This window comes from Bos indicus, chromosome 8 (assembly GCF_029378745.1).
Source record: "Bos indicus isolate NIAB-ARS_2022 breed Sahiwal x Tharparkar chromosome 8, NIAB-ARS_B.indTharparkar_mat_pri_1.0, whole genome shotgun sequence".
In the NCBI taxonomy this organism is placed as follows: Eukaryota; Metazoa; Chordata; class Mammalia; order Artiodactyla; family Bovidae; genus Bos; species Bos indicus.
In genome coordinates this window covers 106,580,143-106,602,145 of record NC_091767.1, presented here as the reverse complement: position 1 = coordinate 106,602,145, position 22,003 = coordinate 106,580,143, and the positions used below count along the sequence as shown (strand labels likewise).

The 22,003-nt window shown below is 50.4% G+C and overlaps 1 protein-coding gene across 3 annotated transcripts in view; it reads left to right on the top strand.

Moving 5' to 3' along the window:
* Positions 1-3,438: 3,438 nt before the first annotated feature.
* Positions 3,439-22,003, top strand: part of ASTN2 (astrotactin 2) — a 1,047,731-nt gene continuing 1,029,166 nt past the window's right edge. For all 3 annotated transcript variants that reach the window (XM_070795372.1, XM_019966821.2, XM_070795370.1), the window contains exon 1: positions 3,439-3,997. In XM_070795372.1, the coding sequence (XP_070651473.1) occupies positions 3,601-3,997 (397 nt within the window). In that variant the 5' untranslated portion in view covers positions 3,439-3,600. The remainder of the gene's footprint in view (positions 3,998-22,003) is intronic.

The window sequence follows — 22,003 nt, the reverse complement described above, 5'->3', positions numbered from 1 at the left end:
CATTCATTGATGTTCGGCATAAAGTTTTGAAGCTGCAGACTATGTGCTCAGAAGTATGAATTATTTTCCTGTTGCTGCTGCTGCTAAGTCACTTCAGTCGTGTCTGACTCTGTGCGACCCCATAGATGGCAGCCCATCAGGCTCCTCTGTCCCTGGGATTCTCCAGACAAAAATACTGGAGTGGGTGCCATTTCCTTCTCCAATGCATGAAAGTGAAAAGTGAAAGTGAAGTCGCTCAGTCGTGTCCAACTCTTAGCGACCCCATGGACTGCAGCCTACCAGGCTTCTCCGTCCATGGGAGTTTCCAGGCAAGGGTACTGGAGAGGGGTGCCAGTGCCTTCTCCTAGCTGTTCCCATTCAATACTGCCTACTAGATAAAGTGGGTCCTCCTCAACATGAACAGAAAATCCCTTGCCTGCCTTTTTTGTCTCTACTTCAATCTCTAAAGAACTTCCTCTGTTTCCCTTTGTGAGCTTTGCCCTTGGTGCCTTCCACTGGTTGGCACTTTCTCTTCTCAGTCAGGAGTGTTAGTTGCAAGCAACAGATATCACTTCTGATCATTTAAGCAGTAACAGAATTCGATAGTGATATTACTCAGAATCTCCAGGAGGGCACAGGATCTGGGCTGAAGTCCGTGAAGTCAAGAGCACCGCTCCAAGTCACATCACAGAAATGGCTGATGGAACCAGGTACCACTGGGTACCACAGGGTAATTCACACTTTTGACACCAAATGACAGTGTGCTCTAAGCAGCAGTGTTAGAACCATTTCCACTAGTGTTGAAATCTGGATGTAACTGCCCCACCTGTTAACACTTTGGTCCCCAACTGGATTCTGCCTAATTCTAGCTTCTTTCCCAGCATCTGGCGTGGGTGAATCTGATGGGTGAATTCTGAGTCACGTGCTCAACCCTAGTTGCAGTGGAAGCTGAAAGTAGCTGGAAATTGTAGCCTCTTCATGGGAAGTGGACTCTGGCTCAGAGAGTAAAGCAACCTCTAAACTAGGAAAGGGACTCACTCAAACACTGAGCAGCTGCCAGGAATGCCAAATGCCAGCTTTAACCTGGAATGTCCACTCCCATGCCACTAGACCTACATGGCTCAATTTCATTGCCACCTCCTCTGGGAAGCTTTGATTTCTCCAAGCACATGTTTCAGAGCACCTGATAAAAGAAACACACGTCTGCCTGCCTGCCTGGTATCTGAGATATTCCTGTGCTCTCTCATCCCCACACCTCCCTTCCCAACATTATAAGCTCTCCAAGGGCAGGAGTTGTGTTTATCCATCTCTGGATCTCCTTATAGTGCCTGGTAGGAGCCCTAGATATTCCGTGGTGAATGAATGAATGAAAGTGTTGGTCTCATTCGACAGGCCTTTGTACCAGAGGTCCATGAAGGACTTGCACAGACTCTGCCTTACATAAGGGAGCCCTTTTTTCCTGGTGTGCACTTCTATAAATGGACTATGTCAGCATATTTGAAGAAAGGGGCATAGAAAATCAGAAAGCCCCATTGCAGAGGATAGTGGCGGATTGTAAGGGTACAAAGGAGAGACTGAGGGAGCCAGGGCGACATATTTTGGAGGAGTAAATGAACTGGAGCAGGCACCAGGGCGGCAGGAGACAATTTAGGATCTGAGGACTTGAAAGGCCAGATTTCTAACCCCACCCCCACGCCAGGTTCACAGATTAGTAAACTGAGACAGGAGAAGCATACCTTACAAGGCTCTGAGCTGAAAAAGGCCCAAATGTGCTCACGCAGACATGCCTTTCACAATATCTTTGATGGGTGGGCTTTCCCAAGGTCACTGAGGACAGTGTGATTCAGTTGAAACAGCCAAAGCTTTGGAGCTTGGAGTTCAGATCTCAGCTCTTGTGCTCATTCACTGTATAACCTTGGGGGGTCCCTTTACCTCCCTGACCTCCTGCTCTCAGTTTCCTCATCTGGAAAATGGGAATCATGATACCCATCTCACTAGAGCATGTTTATGTATAAAAGTTAACATAGGTACAGGTCCAGCACTTGGAGAATGCTTACTAAACAGTATAATGAAGTCCAAGGTCACAGCAGAGGTTTTGATTTTTTCCTTCTTTTCAGTCCTCTCCCTTTATTCAAAGTCACGAAAAAGTGAATAAAATGTGATGGGAGAGGGAGAAAGGCCATTCCTATGAAGGGTTAAAGACAGGAAGGAGAAAAGAGGCAGAAGAGGGGAGAGCTAAGATGAGAGAAGTGGCTAAGCGAGGAGACCACACCAAAAGCACAGACAGGAAAAAAAAGAAAAAACCCAGGAGATGGGAAATGGCTCACAAATAATAGGTAAGGAGCATTTATAAGATTAAAGTCAAGACAAGTAAGAATGAAATGTGTATTTGGAGAGATGAAAGAGAGAACAGAGAGGGGAAAGATGAAGAAAAGGAGGGGAGTGGAGGCGTGCGGGGGAGGGGGGAGCACTCCTCGAGGTTCACATCCCTATAGACAGGATGACTCCCTGGGGGATCCGAGGTATGTGGGTCAGAGAGAACCGACCCGGGGCCAAAAGGTTGCCCTGTGTCTGAGGACCTCGGTTTACAGTTCAACTAGAATCTGGGAGAAAAAAAGACGGGTGCGAGCGTGAAGAGTGGGTGAACAGACACCTCCTCTGGGGCTCAGGCAGTAGGTATAGGAGCCCTTGGGAGCCAGGAGCCCAGGGAATAGTAGGTCCCTACCTCGCATCCTTTTCAGGAATTTCGCACACAGAGCAGTCAAGTAGAGCAGCTCCACGCTAGGAGCAGGCATCCAGAATAGAAGCGCCGGCTCGCCGGGCGCAGGCTGAGGGCCAGAACATCCTGCCCCGGTCCGTGTAGGGGGCGGGGCGGGGGGCTAGAGGGGGGAGTTCATCAGCTCTCGGTGCCCTCTCCGAGACCTGGGTAGATGCGAGAGGTGCGGTCCTAGTGGTGGGAGAATGAATGTCAGAGTGGTGGGCAAGCGGGTGGGGAGGGGGCGTCTGAGACCACAGGAATTATTTCCGGGACTCGAGAAAGGGTACAGGACTTGTTATTGGGCTTAAGGGGAGACAAAGTTCAGTCCTGGCCATCCAGAGGCGTCCCCCTACCTCTCAGAAGGCGGGGCCTGGAGCAAGGCTGGGCTACGGCGCGCCCCAGGGGCAACCTCCGGGTGAGCGAGGGCTGGGGTGAAGCTGGGAGAGCTGGGTTATTAGGTGGACTTAGGGGAGCGCCCAGGGTCCCCGAATCTTAGGAATCTGGAGAGGGGTGCTGCGGCTCAAGAATATTGTGCGGGGCTGATCGGGGGATCCTAGGAAAGGCGAGGGGCGGGGGCGACTGGGATTTGCACGAGGCCGGGCGGAGCCTCCGAAACGCTCCGGGTCTGAGCCGGGGGGAGAGCCAGCGAAAGGGGCGGGCGGCGGGGCCCGGGGAGGCGGTGCGGCGGGGCGGGCCAGGGCCGGTCGGGAGGCGGAGCCCGGAGCTGGGGGCTGCTGGTGAGCGGCTCCCACGGCTCCTTAGCTCCGGCGCCCCGGTTCGCTTCGGCGTCCACCGCCGCCGCTTCTTCTTCCTCCTTCGCCACCGCCGCCGCCGCCGCCCGCAGCCCCGCAGCCGCTCCCGCCATGGCCGCCGCCGGCGCCCGGCGCAGCCCCGGCCCCAGCTCGGGGCTCCGGGGGCGGTTGAGGCTCGGCTTCCACCCGCCGCCGCTGCTGTTGCTCCTGCTCCTGTTGGCCGGCGCCACCGCCGCCGCCTCGCGGGAGCCCGACAGCCCCTGCCGGCTCAAGACCGTCACGGTGTCCACGCTGCCTGCCCTGCGGGAGAGCGACATCGGCTGGAGCGGCACCCGCGCCGGGGCCGGGGCCGGGGCCGCCGCCGCCGCCGCCGCGTCCCCGGGCTCCGCCGGCTCCGCGGGCACCGCCGCCGAGTCGCGCCTGCTGCTCTTTGTGCGTAACGAGCTGCCGGGGCGCGTCGCGGTGCAGGACGACCTGGACAACACGGAGCTGCCCTTCTTCACCCTGGGTAAGGCTTGGCGCCGGGACTCGCGGGGTCCCGGGAGCCCCTAAGTGAAGCCGGACGGGTGGGGGCGCCCTGGGGATTCCCGCCCCGGGCTGCCCCGCTTGGGGTCGAGTGAGGGCAGCTGAGGGGCCCGGAGGGCGTACAGGTGGTTGGGATGAGCCCGTGGCGGGAGCCGGGGGGCGTGCCAGCCCTCTCGCAGTGGGGTCCGTCTCTCAGTGCCGACGTTGAGCTTTGCCGCGGTCCATCCCGGACGCCGAGACCCCAGCTGATGCGAGTACTCGCGCTAGGGGCCGCGGTGAACCCCGCTCGCAAGCCAGGTCTGGGTCCAGCCGCCCACTGCTTCTCCGGGCACGGCCGTGGGCCGCCAGCGGTTACCGCCCCCTCGCTCTCGCCTAGGAGTTCTTGGCTCTGCTCCTCGGGATAGGTTTTCTAGACAATCGGAGCGCAGTAGCTCCATGTAGAATCCCTCAGTCCGCATACACTCGGTTTCCCTGTGGGTTGGGTGACCTTGGCCAAGTCGCTTCCTTTCTCTGGGCGTCAGTTGTAGCCATCTGTGAAATGGGGCCGGGGAGGATTGAGCGGTGTCTGAGCCCTGGGGTTCAGAACCCAAGGTCTCTACTTTCTGATTCTCCCTCCATCGTCTTGTCGCATTCGCCTTCCTAACCCCTCCCAATGGAGAGCAGGTTAGTCCTCGCAGCTCACTCACTGCGCTAATAATAATAACTTAAAGGTGTGACCTGGGGAGGAGAGAGGCAAGGGGTGGGCGTGGGGGCTCAAACGGAAAAGTTAATCAGAAAGTTCGCCAGCAGCTTGCTGCCTGCTGGTTCCCGGCGCGAATCCCGGAGGAGTCGGCCCTTCCGTGGAGCTGCGGGAAGCACAGCTGATTCCCACCCGGGTAATTGATAGCTTAATTATCTCGGAGAGCGTTTACAAAAATGTTGTTCCCCCTTCGCTCTCCCGCGCTCGCTCATCGCTCTCTCTCCCCTCCCTCTTGGGGGCGCGGGGTGCGATTGGTTGTCGGAGTCTGGCTAAAGCCAGCTCCGGGAAGGCGCTGGGGTTCACGCAGACTCCAGATACCCCGTCCCCGGGTCCTTGGCCTCACCGGGGTCCGGCTCGGCTTAGGCACCTCGGGATGGGCCTTCGAGGTCACATGGCTACAGGATCCGGGCTTGAACCTCTGAGGTTAACTCTTTGCTCGCCCAAGAACCCCCAAAGAGTAATCAATGGACCGGACTCCTCTGTCCAGAGACCGCCCCCCTCCCCACCCCCCATGCCTTTCCTGCTTGCCTTTTGGAGATCTGAGCGAGTGCCAGGCCCTCTCGTGGTCTGAGTTTGTGCCTCGGGCTCTCCCAGGCTGGCTGTAACCTGAGCCTGCCATGCTTTCTGGGATGCTAGGCGGGAGACCGCCTTGCAGGTTCCCAGGGGGACTTCCCGCGGCGGCGTGTCTTGCGTTCGACACACACACAAATTCAAGCATACACACTCCTGCGTGGACACATACACATTCACACACACGCTTGCACACCCCAGTGACCCTTCCCACGTGCACTTGTGGGATGCCCTTTTCCAATAAGGCGATGCGGCTGGCGTTGCTTACGCTGAAGAGCTCCTATGACCCCAGGCAGGGAAGGACCCTTCCAGAGAAATGGAAGGTGTGCCTTCTACATTTCTAGTCCCAACCTTCTCCCTCCAGCCTCCTGATCTCTCTCCTCTGGGTTGTCCAGAGAGGTCGGGAGTGGGAATCCCCCTAAAAAGCTGTTCAAGTGAGGGGGAAACGGGGAACATTGCGTATGGCATGACTTGGAGGTAAGAACCCAGAGCATTCCGGCTCCCCTCGGATGTGAGGACCGGGCCACCCAGGTACAGGAGTCATCCCAGAATTCCTGGAGCTGGCAGCCCCTGCCTTTTCAAACTTTGGCTTTCAAGAGGGAATGAATGCCAGGGAGCCTGGGGCAGGCTGAGTGAGGAACTGAAAGACTCAAATCTCCCAGGACCCACGCTTCAGCCCGAGAGTCTCTTGGTACCCTCCACTTGGAGCCTTCTGCCTTCTCTGACGCAGGCGGCTGAGCCCGGCGGAGACTGCCTGCTGTGGAGTGCCGGGGCGCCGTCCTCCTTGGTGGCTCGGAGGCCTTCGGGGGTTCAGGGGCCCCCTCCTCCTCCTCTTCCTCCCCCAGAGCCCTGGACTGGCAGCTCAAGGCACTCCTGCCAGGGATTTGGCTAGCGAGGTAGTCGCCAGATGGCCAAGTATAGCAGGAGCTGTGTAGGGAGACGTGGGCTTTTTGTTTGTGTTGGTCTTCCACTGTTTGCGTGTAAACACAGAGCGCACAGTGAGCTCTGGGAGGGCCAGGCTGGCTGAAAATGAGGGGTGAAAGGAGGGGGTACTATGAGTCATTTATGGCCATATCTCCCCCAGGGTCCCCAGGCAGCCCCATCCCACCATTCCTGTCCTCAGACCTTCTAAACATCGTTGTCTCGTGTTTGTCTCCGGCGAGTTGAATGCGTCTTTCACTCTTAGGTTGCCAGTTCCAGCGATTTGGAGATGGCATGTGCCACCGATGTGCATGCAAAGTCGGTAAATGCTGAACGTGGCCGATAGTGGGGTGTGTGGAGCCACCACTAGGGGGTGATGGTGTCTGCCAAAGCCTTTGGGCCATGCTTAGGGTTGTGGACCCAGAGCTGGTAGTGGTAAATTGTCCCCGGCCTTAAGGGGAGGCGGGGGCGAACAAGGTGAAAGGTCGAGTTCCCACTTTACTCCCAGTCCAGGTGGGGGACCTTCAAGTTCATCTGCACACCGTTTCTACTATCCCTACTCACCAAAGTCAGTGGCATCCCTGGCCCGCCCTCCCTCCATTCTGCCTCTCTTGTTTGAGCTATTGGCTGTATTATTGGGAGTGCCCAGACATAAAAGACTTTTCTCCAGGTCTATTCTTCTCCGTGTTTCTAATCTTCCCTTCATGTTCCAGCCTGCTTTATGTAGGTGGAAGTTCTCTCAGAGGTGAAATACCACCCCTCCCCCAGATTTCTGTGTCTGGGCCTCTTCTTTAGAGTCTGAGTTGGTGGCACGGATAAAGTGAATTTCCTCAAACTTGATCAAGGAATGGCAGATGGTTGTTGCTCCTTAATGTGGTGCAAAGAGCTTTACTCTTGCCTTTTATTATTTACTCACATGGAATATAGGGGAGGGGGCACTGCTGTAATTGATTCCCATTTTACAGATTAGGCAACATTCTTTAGAGAGGCCAGATGCCTAGTCCAAGGTCTTAGTGTGAGTAAATGCAGACCTGGGACTGGAGTCTCAGTCCACCAGACACCTACATTCTCGGTAATTGCTAAACTCAAGCCATCTTGAGCCAAATATGCATCGAGGGGCTGGTTACACTTATGTAGGGCATAGAGCAGAGCCTTGAAGAGAAATGCAACGATCAACACAAGAACCTTTCCTAAGGGAACTTAGCTGCATTGGTGTGCTGAAGTATGAGAGTGTGAGAATCAGGCATGAGTTAAATGACCTCCAATGACCCTGCCAACTCAAAGTTTCATGACTCATGGGATGTCAAAGGGCATCCTATGCAGTGGTGCCAGGGAATGATAGAGAGGACACTTTCTGTAAAATCAAGGAGGGAAGATATCTCTTGAGACTCAGAGAAAGCTGGGGACACTTCCTGGACAGGAAAAAATAGGATGAGCCATGGAGGATGGGCTGGGGGAGACATTGAATGCTGCAGTACAGCTTGGGCACTTGATGCCTGTTAGGATCTGGAACTCTCAGCTGTGGCCCATTGTGACCTTGAACAAGTCACTTATCCCCAGATCTTCAGTTCTTTCATGCTGTAATATGAGTGGGTGGATGAGCCCTAAAATAATCCTTTGGTGTAAAGATTCTATGAACGTGAAGTGCCCTGATCTGCTCTGTAAGTCTGACTTAACTTCTCTTGCTTCTCACTCTCTCCTTTTCTTTGCTGGTGGCATGGGGGTGTCAGGAAGGACCCACGGAAAGAAGGAATTCGAACAGGGACAACTGTCAGTGCAGGGCTTCTGAGGTGAACAGGCGTATCACGCAGTTCTCCTCAGCCCCCAGGCAGCCCCAGAGTGTGCCTGTGGATTTAGCTTTCATGCCCACTGGCAGGGAAATGGCATCCTTCTTCCTGTGCTTGATAGTGGCCGGGCTGGACTGTTTACCACCAGCCTTGATTCAGTGAAAGGGGGAAAAGAGATAAAACGGAGTAAACCGCTCACTGCCAGCATCTGTTACTAATTTGCTTGTGTTATAAATCACACAGGTGAGGAATATTGCTCTGTCTTTGGGGGAGGGTGTCTCGAGAAGGAAAACCATCCAGCAGTGTGTCTTTAAAAGGATCTGCGTAAGTAGATCTGGCAGTGTCCTGAAGCATTGTCCCGAAAGGATGCTCCTTGCAGGAAGCTGATCGGCCTGAGGGGAAGACGAGGAAGCTCTGAAATGCCAGTTTGGTCAGTTCTGCAAAGATTCCTTAAAATACAGACAAAAATGGACACGGAAAAAGAGAAAAACCTCCAGGACCGAGGGACGGGGCACTAAGATAGAAGGGTTGCTAGCAACAGGAGGTTAGCCCTAGGACAGGCCACTAGCCTAAGGAGGGCTTTTTTTTTTTTTTTTTTTTCCTGTCTGGTTCTAAGCAATGTCCTAAAGGTGCAAATACCAAGGGTGTGGAGGGCAACAGGACAGGAGGACATGTTGGACAACCAAGCACTGACCTTTAGTGATGACAGGGTTCTCATGGGAGGAAGCCTTCAAGCAAGGCACCACACAACTATTTGGCAGGCATTTGGGGGAAGGGACCAGAGGCATTGAGGCTGTCTGCCCTTTCTGGTTTCTGGTTTGATCCTGACGGTTGATACCAGTCATTAAGTAGGAAGAAAAACCAAATAGAATAAGCTGGGCTTTCTGTACGGATTTCTGACCACAGAATATTCATTAAAATCAATTCCAGTGGTTTTTTTTTTTTTTTTTTCCCCCTGTATGGGTAAAGGGGAGAGATGAGAGGTGGGGTGGATCAGAGGGTGAATTTGATGTCTTTAAACAAAGTTACGCTTAAAAAATATTATTTAACCTCCAGGCCCCTTATCACTAAAATATTTCAGTAGCACTCAGACTTCAAGGTCCCATCCGGCTGTGATGGTCCAGGTTTCTGGGACACTGTTAATAAGGGGGCTGGTTCAGTGCCCTCTGATCTGAGTTTTTTCCCCTCCACTTTCTGTTTTCTTCCCTCTTTCTGTCTCCATTCCTTTGCCAGCTCAAATCTGATGAAGTCTATTTAATAATTAGGGCAGAGACAGGTGTATTATCTGCCCTCAAAAAGTACAATCTGCTCTCTCTGGCCATAGTTTTTACATTCAAGATTCAATCACCTGACTGCACTACACCATTTTATATAAAGGACCGCCACATCCCTAGATTTCTGGAAGCAGGTCGGGTCCTGGAATCAATTCTCCGTCGATAGCAAAGGACCATTATACCTTGTTATGGAGAGAGTGCTGGGGCAGGGTGAGAGGAGGATCCATTTTAGCTCTCAGAGGCCCAGGTTGAGTCAAGACCGTCCAGATTTGCTGTTTTGGGGGGTCAGGAGGCCCAGCCAGCTTGACAGCACAGCTCTGCAAGCTTTTGTGATCCAGAGCTCCATCATTTTCCTGAATGGGGCCTTCAGGCTGCAAGATCATTCAATAATTTTAATTTACAGCAAGTCCAGCGGTAGTTTTGACTAGGCCTCTGGCAGGCAAAGCCTCCTGCTTCTCACCTCCTTGCCTGGCTGTAAACTAGACGTTGGCTGCCGTGGGCTGGTGTGAACATGCTGGGGAGAGAGAATGATGGAGAATAGCAGTGGCTTCTTTGAGAGGAGCCGTGAAGACTGGTCCCATGACCATCAGTTTTGAGCTCACAGCATCACAGACTCTCAGAGGGCACTGAACCCACCCCCTCCATATTATATGGTAACACTGGAGCCCAGACAGGGGAAGAAGCCTACCTAAGGGCCAGCTGTTCAAACTTAAACCCAGTGGTCTTGAATCCCACCCCATTTCCTTCATCACACTAACGACTGACACGTGGGTCTGGGCTAGATCCATCTCAGGTGTGCAACTTGGCTGACGATAATAAGGTGTCCCAAGACTCTCCTCCTCTTCCTGTAAAACAAACCAAAACTAAAATATCTAAGGAGGAAGAGATCCTTCTAGGGAAGTCGAATTTGTTCTCCTGCCCAGGTGTCCAGTTGGTTGGCTCTAGTCTCTCCTGAGAGTCTGAGCCGGTGGGTTTTGTGCTGGGGGAAGGAGGAAGCCTCATGGCTCTTCAGTCTAGCTACTGGTGAGGGTAAGCAGAAGCCTGCTGTTTACCAGGAAAAGAAAGCCAGATTTAACCTTAAAGTGGAGCAGCGTTATAGAGACACTTCCTTTGCAAAACTGATACTTTCCCAAGTTCTCATACTGACCAGCTAGTGGCAACAGAAGATTAACTATCATGAGAGAGAGAGCTGGCTTGTCTTTCCTCCCAGCAGAGCTGCAGCATCTCTGCCCCAGGAGGAGGCAGGCAGCAGTGCTTGGCAGGACTGGCTCTATTCCCCATTGCTTGCACTCTGCTCTCCTCTCCCTGGCTCCTCGATGATGTCTACAGTTTTTTTTTTTTTTTTAGGACGATAGCACTGCCCCACCCCCCACCCCATGAAGACTTCTCTTTGGATTGGGAGGCGGGTAGTGACTACCCAAAGTAAGATTCGGGATTGAAAGCTTCCTTACTGGCATACTAGAACATGCAGGCAGCCCCTCTGTGAGTCCAACATTGACAAGGATGTTGTATGTTACAAACCATTAGGGTTTTCACCTGAGAAGGCACCCTTGCTCAATCTTTGCTGTCAGGCCGCTGGCAGCCTCAGATCTCAACACTTCTCCTGACTACAATTTCAGCTGTCAACTCCCTGGTCTCTCTTCCTCTGGTCTTATCCTCCCTAATCCATCCTCTGTACTTGGAGACAGGGATTTCATTCAAAGCCCAAACCTGATCATGGCTGTCATCTCCTAATTTGCTACTGCTACTGCTACGTCGCTTCAGTCTTGTCCGACTCTGTGTGACCCCATAGACGGCAGCCCACCAGGCTCCCCCGTCCCTGGGATTCTCCAGGCAAGAACACTGGAGTGGGTTGCCATTTCCTTCTCCTAATTTGCTGGTTCCCCATTATTCTTAGTATGAAGTTCGAGCTTCTGATTGAGCTACAAGGTTCATGATCAGACTCTGCTCAGACTATCCTGTGATAAGACCCCTTCCTCCTTGTTCTATAACTCTGCCCCGAAGGCCCTGGGAAAATTCTTTCTTACCTTTCAAGGCTGAATTCAAATATCAACTTACCTCTGAAGCCTTTCCTGACCTCTTGGCACTGAAGTTGGACAGTCTGGGCCTTGGTGCCCACTAGTGATATAAAGACTGGGTGTGACAGTGGCCAGTCCCTTAGAACTACCTGGAGCTTGCCAGGAACTGCTCCAGGTGCTTCAGATGTATGGGAGAACAGGAGACCTGGATCCCTGTGTTGAGAGAGCTCGTATCCACAAATACATGTGTGCGCATGTGCGTGTGTATAGGTGTATGTCTGCTGGGGAGAAGATGATAAAAATAAACATAATACATAAGAAAATTATGTAGTATGTGAGAAGTGATTCTACGGAAAAAAGAAAATGGACATTTTGGAGATGAAATCGGTTTTAATATTACATAGAATCAAAAGATGGCTTATAGAGTCAAAAGATTGCTTATTGAGAATGTAGGATTGAACTAGGACTTGAGGGCCACAAAAGTGTCTCCAAGCATGTATGTGGAAGAGTATTGCAAGTAGAGAATGGCTCCAGCACAAACCTGACTCCAGAGCACACCCGGAGGGTTCAAGGGCTGGCATGGAGGCCCGCATGGCCAGAGTGGAGTGAGTGGGAGTGGGTGGGAAGGACAGGAGAGGAAATTGCATTTGGGCATTTGTTCTGAGTCCCATGGAGAGCCAGGCAGGACTTTAAGCCGGAAGGTATCCCCATCTGACTTCTATCTTAAAGGAATTGCTCAGGCTGCTGTCCAGAGGGCAGTGATGGGAGAGGAAGATCTCTAGGAGACTGTTCAGGTGAGCATCGATGGTGGCTTAGGGCAGAAGGAGAGCTGAGCTCACGGATTTGTCTGTCTTGTGCTGCTCGTTTGGGATCTCCATAGGCAGAGAACATCCCTCCTTCATCTCGGGGGCTGCAATGACTCACCCTGGGCTTGGCACATCCTAGGTGTTCAGGGATCTTAGATGACTAGAAACTTGGGGTTGCCAAGTCTCATCACAGAATCCACACTGTGCAGAACTGGAGGGGTGTTGAAACTCCACTTCTCCATTCAGGCTGAGCTGAAATGCCACCTCTTCCGTGAAACCTTCCCTCTTCTGAGTTCTTGCAGCTACTGCCTCTACCTTCTTCTGCCTCCTTATCATTCTGAGTAGTGTCTGTAGGGTGAGTAAGGAGACCACTTGATTAGAAGAGAGAGCTGGGTTTAGGGAAGACCTTTCCTTGAGAATCACGGAAGCCAGGTAATGAATGAGCACCTTTGCATTGTGCCAAGCAGAGAGCCCCTGACTGTTCTCAGGGGAAGTCCAGTCTCCTGACTCCAAGTCTGATGTGTCTTCCTCCCACCTTAGGCCACTGGGGTAGGGGGAGCTGGTATTCCAGACTTTACCATTCTGGCATGAGGTAGGCTGTGAAAAGACTGACCATTTATTGAACACTTACTGTGTCCTGGGGAGAAGGCAGTGGCACCCCACTCCAGTACTCTTGCCTGGACAATCCCATGGACAGAGGAGCCTGGTAGGCTGCGGTCCATGGGGTCGCTAAGAGTTGGACACGACTGAGCATCTTCACTTTCACTTTCATGCATTGGAGAAGGAAATGGCAACCCACTCCAGTGTTCTTGCCTGGAGAATCCCAGGGACGGGGGAGCCTGGTGGGCTGCCGTCTCTGGGGTCGCACTGAAGCGACTTAGCAGCAGCAGCAGCAACTCTGTCCTGGATGCAGGGCTGGCACGTCTGTTATTTTATTTCCTCCTCCCCATAGTGCTGAAAGACAGCTAGGACTCATCTCATGTTGGAGGTGACCGTGGAGGCCCAGAGGAGCTAAGGAACATACCCAGGATCACACAGCTGTCCTACAGCTGAGTCCAGTCCCAGGTCTGCCTGGTTGCAAACCCCGTGCTCCCTCTGCCATTCCAGAGAGGCACAGAACTAGCAGTGCTCCTGAGTTTTCAGCTCCTCGACAACCTCTTGTACTTCTTATCTCTTCCTCTTCTCGTTACCAAGAAGTTGCAGACGTTTCTTATCGAGCAACTTCAGGTGTGACAGCCTCTCAGGCCCGAGGGACTGCACACCTTGTTTCTGGGCTGCCAGGAGCTGACTCAGCATCGCCCAGGGTTTGCTGGTTTGCCAAGAGGGCGCCGAGCTGTGTCTCCTTCTCTCTCGCCGTCCCTCATTACCGCTGGACTACTCCAAGAGCAAGTTCTGAGACTGCTGTGCCTTCTAGACTTTTCTCCTTCCCCACCCGCTCTCTACCTCTCTCCTTCCTCCTCCTCTGTCTACTCACTTTCTCAGGGACGTACTGTCACACTAGGGGACCTACTGCCTAGGCCTTCCAGGAACTTAGAGAAGCTCTACATTCTTTTTCTAGAAATTCTCAGGCATCTGTTGTCTGATTCACAGCCCCAGTTTGACTCCATAAACCTCCTTGTCATTTCTCCCCTTCACCCCAAGTTGACTTTTGTTGCCTTAGTACTTCTAGCAGTATTGTGCCGTTTTAATATTCTTGCCTTGAAAATGAAATTATGAAATTTGTTCTGTATTATCTATACATATGGGATCTATATAATATTTATATATGATGCTGTAAAAATCCTAATAAATAGTGTATGGTTCTCCTAAAATATTAGAACTGGCTCAAAGAATGCCTTTGAGATCCAGCCCAACACCCTCATTTACCTAGCAAAAATAAGTACATTTTTCAGGGTTCCACAGCTAAGCCAACGGCTTTCTAGGTGGCGCTAGTGGTAAAGAACCTACCTGCCTATGCAGATCAGATGTAAGATCCCTGGGTTGGGAAGATCCCTTGGAGGAGGGCAGGGACAACCCACTCCAGTATTCTTGCCTGGAGAATCCCATGGACAGAGGAGGCTGTTAGGCTATAGTCCATAGGATCGCAGAGTCGGACGCGGCTGAAGTGACTTAGCACGCATGCAGCACAGCTAAGTCCCAGCAAAATCCAGCCTCCTCTAGGCCAGCTCTTCTGACAGGGTATCCCAGCTCGAAGACCCAAAGCGCTGGGGTCAAACCCTGGCGGTGCTACGTTTCGACTGTAGACTCAGTATGCCACATCTCTGAGTCTCTGCCCATGAAAACGTGACGGTAACATGGCAGTCAGTTCCCTGAGTGGCTGCGATCATTATTTTTGGAGTGTTCCCCCGCCCCCATCACTGAAATTGTAGTCCAGGCCCGGCTCCATGCTCAGTTTTACTTACACGAAAGCCATAAGATCCTTACGGAGATGGTGCGCGCAGAGCACCCAGCTCGGCGTCTGGCACAGTTTGTGCTCCGTGCCTCTTAGCCACCTGGAATCCTTTTTATGGAAGGAGGTGGAGGTATGAATAAATAATGAATGCAAATTCCCTTTTCCCTTCCCCCTCTTTCCACTCCTGCAGCAAGGCGGAAAAAGGATGAAATTGACCATTGATCTCTGCTCCCTCTCTGGGAGCCCGGGAACAGGGGACTCCGGGGTTGTGTGAGGACAGTTTGGCCAGAGAAGCTGGGAGGCTGAGCCTGAGGCAGGTGGGTGCTGGGGAGGGAGGCGGGGAGTCAGGCAGAGCCCTCTCCCTTCTGGTGGCAGCTGGCTGACAAAGCCCTGCTCTCAGGCACCCGGGGGGGAAGTCACGAGTGGCTTTGCAAGCAGCCGAAAAAGGAAGGAACATTTCCATTAGCAGAATCAGCAGTAAAGAGATTTCCAGTCACAGTAATAGCTGCATTTGGGGGAATCATTTCAGTGGTGGCTGTGGGCGGAGGACGGGGGAAGGGGGCAGGGTGGCCCGGAGAGGCATGGAGTCAGCTGGTCTCCTTGCAGGAACTGAGAGATAGCACCCCCGAGAACCAGGTGCCAGATGCCCAGGGACTGTTGGGGAGCCCCAAGGGGCGTTGGACAAGCAGGCTGGACACCATGCTGCCTTCCAGTGAACCGAGTCCCCTTCCTCAGGAGGCCCCAGGGAGGCTGTAGGCTTGTTCTCTGTTGCCTCTGCTCTGATTACCTGGTTTACTCTTTTCAAGTCTTCAGAGCCAGCAGCGACTGCGTAGTCTTCCAGGGGTTGTCGGTGGTAAAGGTCCCATATTTCTTAGTTCACTTTTTCCTATCCAGGGGATCTTCCCCAACCCAGGAATCAAACCCGGGTCTCCTGCATTGCAAGCAGATTCTTTATCGACTGAGCTATGAGGGAAGCCCATTAAATCAGAATCACCTTAGAAGCCAGGTTTTCCCTTCCAGACCTACAGAGGCACTCAGGAGGGGCCTGGGAATCTGTACTTTAACAGATGTACCAAATTCTTGTTATGTGCCTGGATAGCTTGGGTGCAGTAGCCCCTGGGAACCTCTGCAGGCTCACGTCCTGACATTCCTGGTGGCATCTGGGGCTCTGGCCTCACTGGGGACAGATTTCGGGGGGGACCGGGTGTATTCCCGCTAACTGACTCCAGAAAGGAAATGTTCCTTCTGCTGAGCATGCTTTCCTGCTCCCTGCCATCTCCTAGCCTTCGCTCAGCCATGACCTCTTCTGAGGAGCCTTCTCTTTTCCTTCAAGGCTTAGGTAGAGGTTTCTTTTTTCTTTCTTCTTTCTTCTTCCCCCTCCCCCTACCAAATGCTCATACCCCCCTGGTAGGGTTGGCATATTTTGTGCACAAAAATAAATGCAAAAAATAAAAAGCAGAATGCCCAGTTAAACTTGAATTTCAGACAATGAATACTTGCCTAGTATAACTACCTCCCATATGTCCCATGCAGTATTTGGGATGTAGTTATGCTAAAAATGACTCTCCAATGATCAGAAATTCAAATTTAACTGGACAGCCAGTATTTTATCTGGCAACCTACAGGGACCCTGTGTTTCTCTCTCTGCTGTGAGGGAGTGTACTACCAGTGAACGCTTTGTTCCCTGAACCCCTATCTCCTCCATCTCAGAAAACCAGAGTATCATTCACCCATTTATTCAAGCGATGAAATCATCTTCGATATTTCCCTTCCCTTGCCTCTCGTTCTCTCAGTCAGCCAACCTTGTTGGTTTCACTTCTAAAATGACTCAAACGTCTTCACCTCTCATAATGCCCTACTGCCTCACCTCTGTCCAAGCTCCCTTGAGCTGTTACATCCGTCTCCTAACTGCTCTTCATACCTCTTCTCATTATCCTTTCTTTATACTGTTTGATATATAGCTCATGGGCCAAGTCTAGCTTCTGCCTGTTTTTTGTATGGTCTGCAAACCCATTTACTTGTTTAAATCATTGGGAAAAAAATCAAAAGAAGAAGACTATTTCATGATATGTAACAATTATATGAATATCAAATGTCAGTGTCCATAAAGATTTATTGAAACACGGTCACACTCATACCCTCAGGTATGTATTGTCTGGTTACCTTCATGTTGCCAAAGCAGAGTTGAGTAGCAGCAACAATGACTATCTGGGCCACAAAACTTAAAATATTTCCTAATTGTTCCTTTACAGAAAAAGTTTGCCAACCCTGTTCTGTACAGTAAACAGTGATCTTTTCCAAAACACAAATTAGATCTTGTCACTGTCCTGTTGAAAGCCTTGGTTTCTCATTGCTCTTAAGAGACAATCCTGATTTTTTTCCACAATCTGAATTGTTTTTTTTTTTTTTTTTAATTGCCTGTTCTCTGAGTTTATATTTCATTTTCTCCCTTGCTCATAAAACTCAAATATCACCTCCCCCAAGAAGTCTTCCTTGGTACACTGTCCCCTCATAGCTTAGTCCCATTTATTTAAAGAAAATAAATAAAACACCTTTATCTGACAGCTAGGGAATGTGTCTTGTTCATCTTTTTGGTCTTCTCAACTATAGAAAGCATAGTTGAGTAGATGTTTTCTGACCAAATGAACAGCACATGGGGAGGGAGACCGGTGATATTCTGTACCACTCTGCAGGGACCCACTTCACTGGGTTGCTTATTAGGAGATTGCTATCAGGATTCCTAGAGCTACAGTCTGTAGAGCATATAGATCAGCAAATGCTACCTAGATGTCTGTTACACAAACAGAAATAAACAGACTTGTACCTTAATCCCTAGCACACATCCTCTCCCCGCTTTATTTGCAGCTGGAGTGTGTTTAGGGCAATCCCCAGGACATCCTGTGAGTAAAGACCTCATGGAGCCAGGGGCTGGGCCATCCAGTGGTCAGGCCTGGGAGCCAGGAATCCTGGGGTTTGGTCCCAGTTCTGCTGGGTGTCAGTGGTCAAGTCCCTTTCAGTTTCTGGGCTTCCCTCCTTTCTCATATGATGAGATTAAAGCCCATGGTATGTGAGAGTCTTCTCAGACCCTCTGCTTAGCAGGGGCCCAGGAGGAAGAGAAGGGTTCTATTTAGGAGCTTCTGAGGCTGGAAGCTGCTGCAGCAGGATAAAGCTGACTCCCTCCCTCCCTCCCTCCCTCCCTCCATATCTGCGTCCTTTCTGGGGCGTCTGAAGATCAAACCCTCCAATCTGAACCCAGGTGCAACTCAGATTTCCAGCCCAGTCTCACACTAATTTGTTAGGGAACCTTCTTCAGTTACTTTCTCTCTAGCCTCCCCCAGGGAGGGAGACTGGAGAAGCTGACGACCCCAAGTAACCAATTACTGCTCTGCCGATAGCCGGATGCCTACGATCCCTTCCTCCCTCCCTTCGTTTCTCCATTTTATTCTCCTGGCATCTGAAGCATCTCTCCAAACTGCAGAACCCTCTGGAGAACGGGCCCAGTTCACCTGTTCCTGACTGGGGCGGAGAAGACCACCCCTTCCCCAAGAGAGACCCCAGGTGGGAAGGCTGGTGGCTGAGAAAGGGCAGCTGCAGACCTTGGAAAGCCAAGCAGGTGTGGCAAGCCTGCTAAATTCCAAACTGTGCTATTGGGAGACCCATGCCTTGGGTTCTAGTCCTGTTTCTTCCATTCACTGGCTGTGGCCTCATATGTTCACTTATTTATTTTTGGCTGTGCCGGGTCTCCATTGCTGCGCGTGGTCTGTGCCAGGTCTTCATTGCTGTGCATGGTCTCCTTGAGATGAGTGGCTTCGTTGAGATGTGCGGGCTTTTCCTTGCAGTGGCTTCTCTCGTTGCTTCCTGGTGGCTCAGATGGTAAAGCATCTGTCTACAATGCAGGAGACCCAGGTTTGATCCCTGGGTTGGGAAGATCCTCTGGAGAAGGCGATGGCAACCCACTCCAGTACTCTTGCCTGGAAAATCCCATGGACGGAGGAGCCTGGTAGGCTACAGTCCATGGGGTTGCAGAGAGTTAGACATGACTGAGCGACTTCACTTTCTTTCTCTTGTTGCAGAGCGTGGGCTCTAGGCACGTAGTCTTCAGTAATCGTGGTGCATGGGCTTAGTTGCTCCCCAGCCTGTGGAGTCATCCTGGGCCAGGGGTTGAACCCATGTCCTCTGCATTAACAGGTGGATTCCTCTCCACTGCACCATCAGGGAAGTCCTAAGGTCTCATATAAATGACAGTTGCTTTTGGGGACTCATATAGCATTGAGTATTGTCAGAGTCATGTCTCCTTCAGTAAGCTGGGGAATATTGGGCTGCATAAGATACCTCATGAAAGAGGAAGAACCTTCTAGCCCTGTCTACTACTGGAATCCCAGGTGTCTAGAGCTGTGCCTGTCACATAGTAGGCACTCAGTAAATATTTGTTGAATGAAGGAATGAATAAATGGAAAATGTGTGTGATCAGACATTGCTAATCAACTAAATCACAGCTTTAGATGCCTTCTGAATGCAAAGCCCCCATCCATCACTGGGATCTACTGGGGTTTGCATGGATGATGAACTCTATTCACATTTCCTAGACTCAGCCGGCTCACCTGAACCTGTGGTTCACGTTAAGTTTCCCTTGTTTGGAGCGAGGGCCCTTCAGTCATTATTCAGTCATTCTCCAGACCTTGTGTGGAGTCCCTTGGGGGCACAGAAAGGCAGGGAGTTCACAGTCTATTGGGATAATAACACTTGTACTTTTTGATTTAAAAAAAAAAAATTCCCTTTCATGGGTATTTTTAGTATCTACAGATTACCGATGAAGATATGGCCATTCAAAGAGATCAAGTCAATTGCACAAGGTCACGTAGTAAATGGGATTAGCTGTATTTATTTTTAAAGGGAAGCTTTGTGTCACTCTCACGAATGGAGCCCCAGAATAACTTGCTATGAATGGAAGACAGCCTGTAAAAGCAAGTTTAGTGTTCATGTGCCTTCCAAATTCATCTCAAACCACACTTTGGGAAACACTGATTTGACCCAACCACTGAAGCAAAAATATTGGTTTAAAATGTAAATTTTGCCCACTTAATTGTGAGATTTGCTTTAATGTATACAATAAAAAAATATCTTTTTTGCCTCATAACTCCTGAAAGTGTTAGTCATTCAGTCGTGTCTGACTCTCTGCGATGCTGTGGACTGTAGCCCGCCAGGCTCCTCTGTCCACAGAATTCTCCAGGCAAGAATACTGGAGGTTGCCATGTCCTCCTTCAAGGGATCTTCCTGACCCCGGGATCGAACCTGGGTCTCCTGCATTTCAGGCAGATTCTTTACCATCTGATCCACCAGGGAAGCCCTACCCCTATTTTAAGATCCAGCCTGAATGCAACTTTGCTGCTCCCAAGATGACTTTGCCGGCTCCCTCAAGAACAGTGCTCTCCCGAGCACTTTGTATTTTCATCGCGGTCCATGTTTTCATGAAATATTGTGACTGTTTAATTGTCTGTCTCTCTTGCTAGTCTTGTAAACTTCCCGAGTTAGACATCGTCTCTCTTTAATATCTGTAACTCCAGCAACGAGTGCATGCATACTTATTAAATTTTTTACCTTAATTTTAGATTTCAATGCAAGGAATACAAGCTTGTTATAACAAATTCAAACAATTCGGGAATATTACATGGAGAAAAAAGTGAAAGTCTCTCTATTGGATCTCATTCCCCAGAAGTGATCATGATGAAGGGGTTGCTGGGGTCCTAGTGAAACATGCACTAAATCTGCGCCTACACAGCTACTTGTGGTGATCTCGCAGAGAGGGAGCAACTTGTCCAAGGTCATCTGGCAAGTTTCTGGCAAGCAGCTCAGGGATATTATTGAAACCATCTCTTTGTTAGGGCACTTTTGGTTTCCGTGAAAGATCTGGGGAGTATGGTTTGCTGTAGACTTCCCCTAAAGAGATACTCCAATATTGAGCCAGTTCCAGGCATGTTTAGGTCTCAGAATCTACTTGCAGATTTCTTCCAGGCCATAGTCAGAAGGTTCTCTTAACTGACCCTACTTGAATATATATACATACATAGTGTGAATATATATATACGCACACACACTGAATATATATGGTGAATATATGTAATGTGAATATGTGTACTTGAATATATACAGCGTGTGTTTATGTATGTATATATACAAATTATGTATTATATATACACACATATATGTATACATTTAGAGTGCATGCCGGAGAAGGCAATGGCACCCCACTCCAGTACTCTTGCCTGGAGGATCCCATGGATGGAGACGCCTGGTGGGCTGTGGTCCATGGGGTCGCTAAGAGTCAGACACAACTGAGCGTCTTCACTTTCACTTTTCACTTTCATGCATTGGAGAAGAAAATGGCAACCCACTCCAGTATTCTTGCCTGGAGAATCCCAGGGACGGGGGAGCCTGGTGGGCTGCCATCTATGGGGTCGCACAGAGTCGGACACGACTGAAGTGACTTAGCAGAGTACATGCGTGCTCAGTTGTGTCCGACTCTGCAATTCCATGGACTGTAGCCCGCTGGGCTCCTCTGTCCTTGGGATTCTCCAGGCAAGAATATTGGAGTGGGTTGCCATTTCCTTCTCCAGGGGATCTTACTTACCCAAAGATCAAACCCACATTTTCTGTGTCTCCTGCATTGGCAGGCAGATTCTCTACTGCTGAACCACCTGGGAATCCCCATATAGATGCATATACATACATACATATGCATATACATACATATAGATACATATGAGAGATAGAGAATCAGATAATAATTGTTCTGTCTGGAGAACTAAAAGAAGAAACTGGACCCAGCCAGGGCGGAGCCAGAGAGGAGACAATTGTCATGAGTCCAGGGTGGATGTCTGTCTTTCTAGCACAGTGTTTGACATGATGGATAAAGCAGTTCTTCCTTTCTTCCTTAAATTATTTTCTCATGTGAGTGGGGAGACAGGCTATTCAGGAGAGGGTTACCTGGGTTTAGATTGAATTGCCTTCTTCAGAAGCCCTCGTTTATGATGCCATGTAGATTGGCAGCTGGTCAGTTAATAGAAAAAGTCTATTAAAGGAGGGAATCATAAAAAATAATAATGCACCTTAAACGTTTCCTTTTTAACTTAAAATTCATAAATGTGTATCCTTTTGCTAATGATTTGATGTAGGCCCGGGGCTTCTCCTTTGAGTTTGGGTCAGCTGATTGGAGTCCTGTGCCGTCTTTCTTGCAGAAGCCATGCTCATAATGCTCTGAATATGATCTCCATTGGTGGTCTCATTAAGGGGGGTACTGAGGACTTAAAGATGCTTGCCAAGTAATTCTTCTAGAGTTTTATGATTCCTTTCTAAATTTTTATAGTTGTCACACCTGACCTAACACAATAGCAATATTTAAGTGACTTTCCTTATTTTTATCGTAAGATCAGCTTAGTCCCTCTAGAAGCCACTTTCTTTTGATGCTCATAAATTTTTAATCTG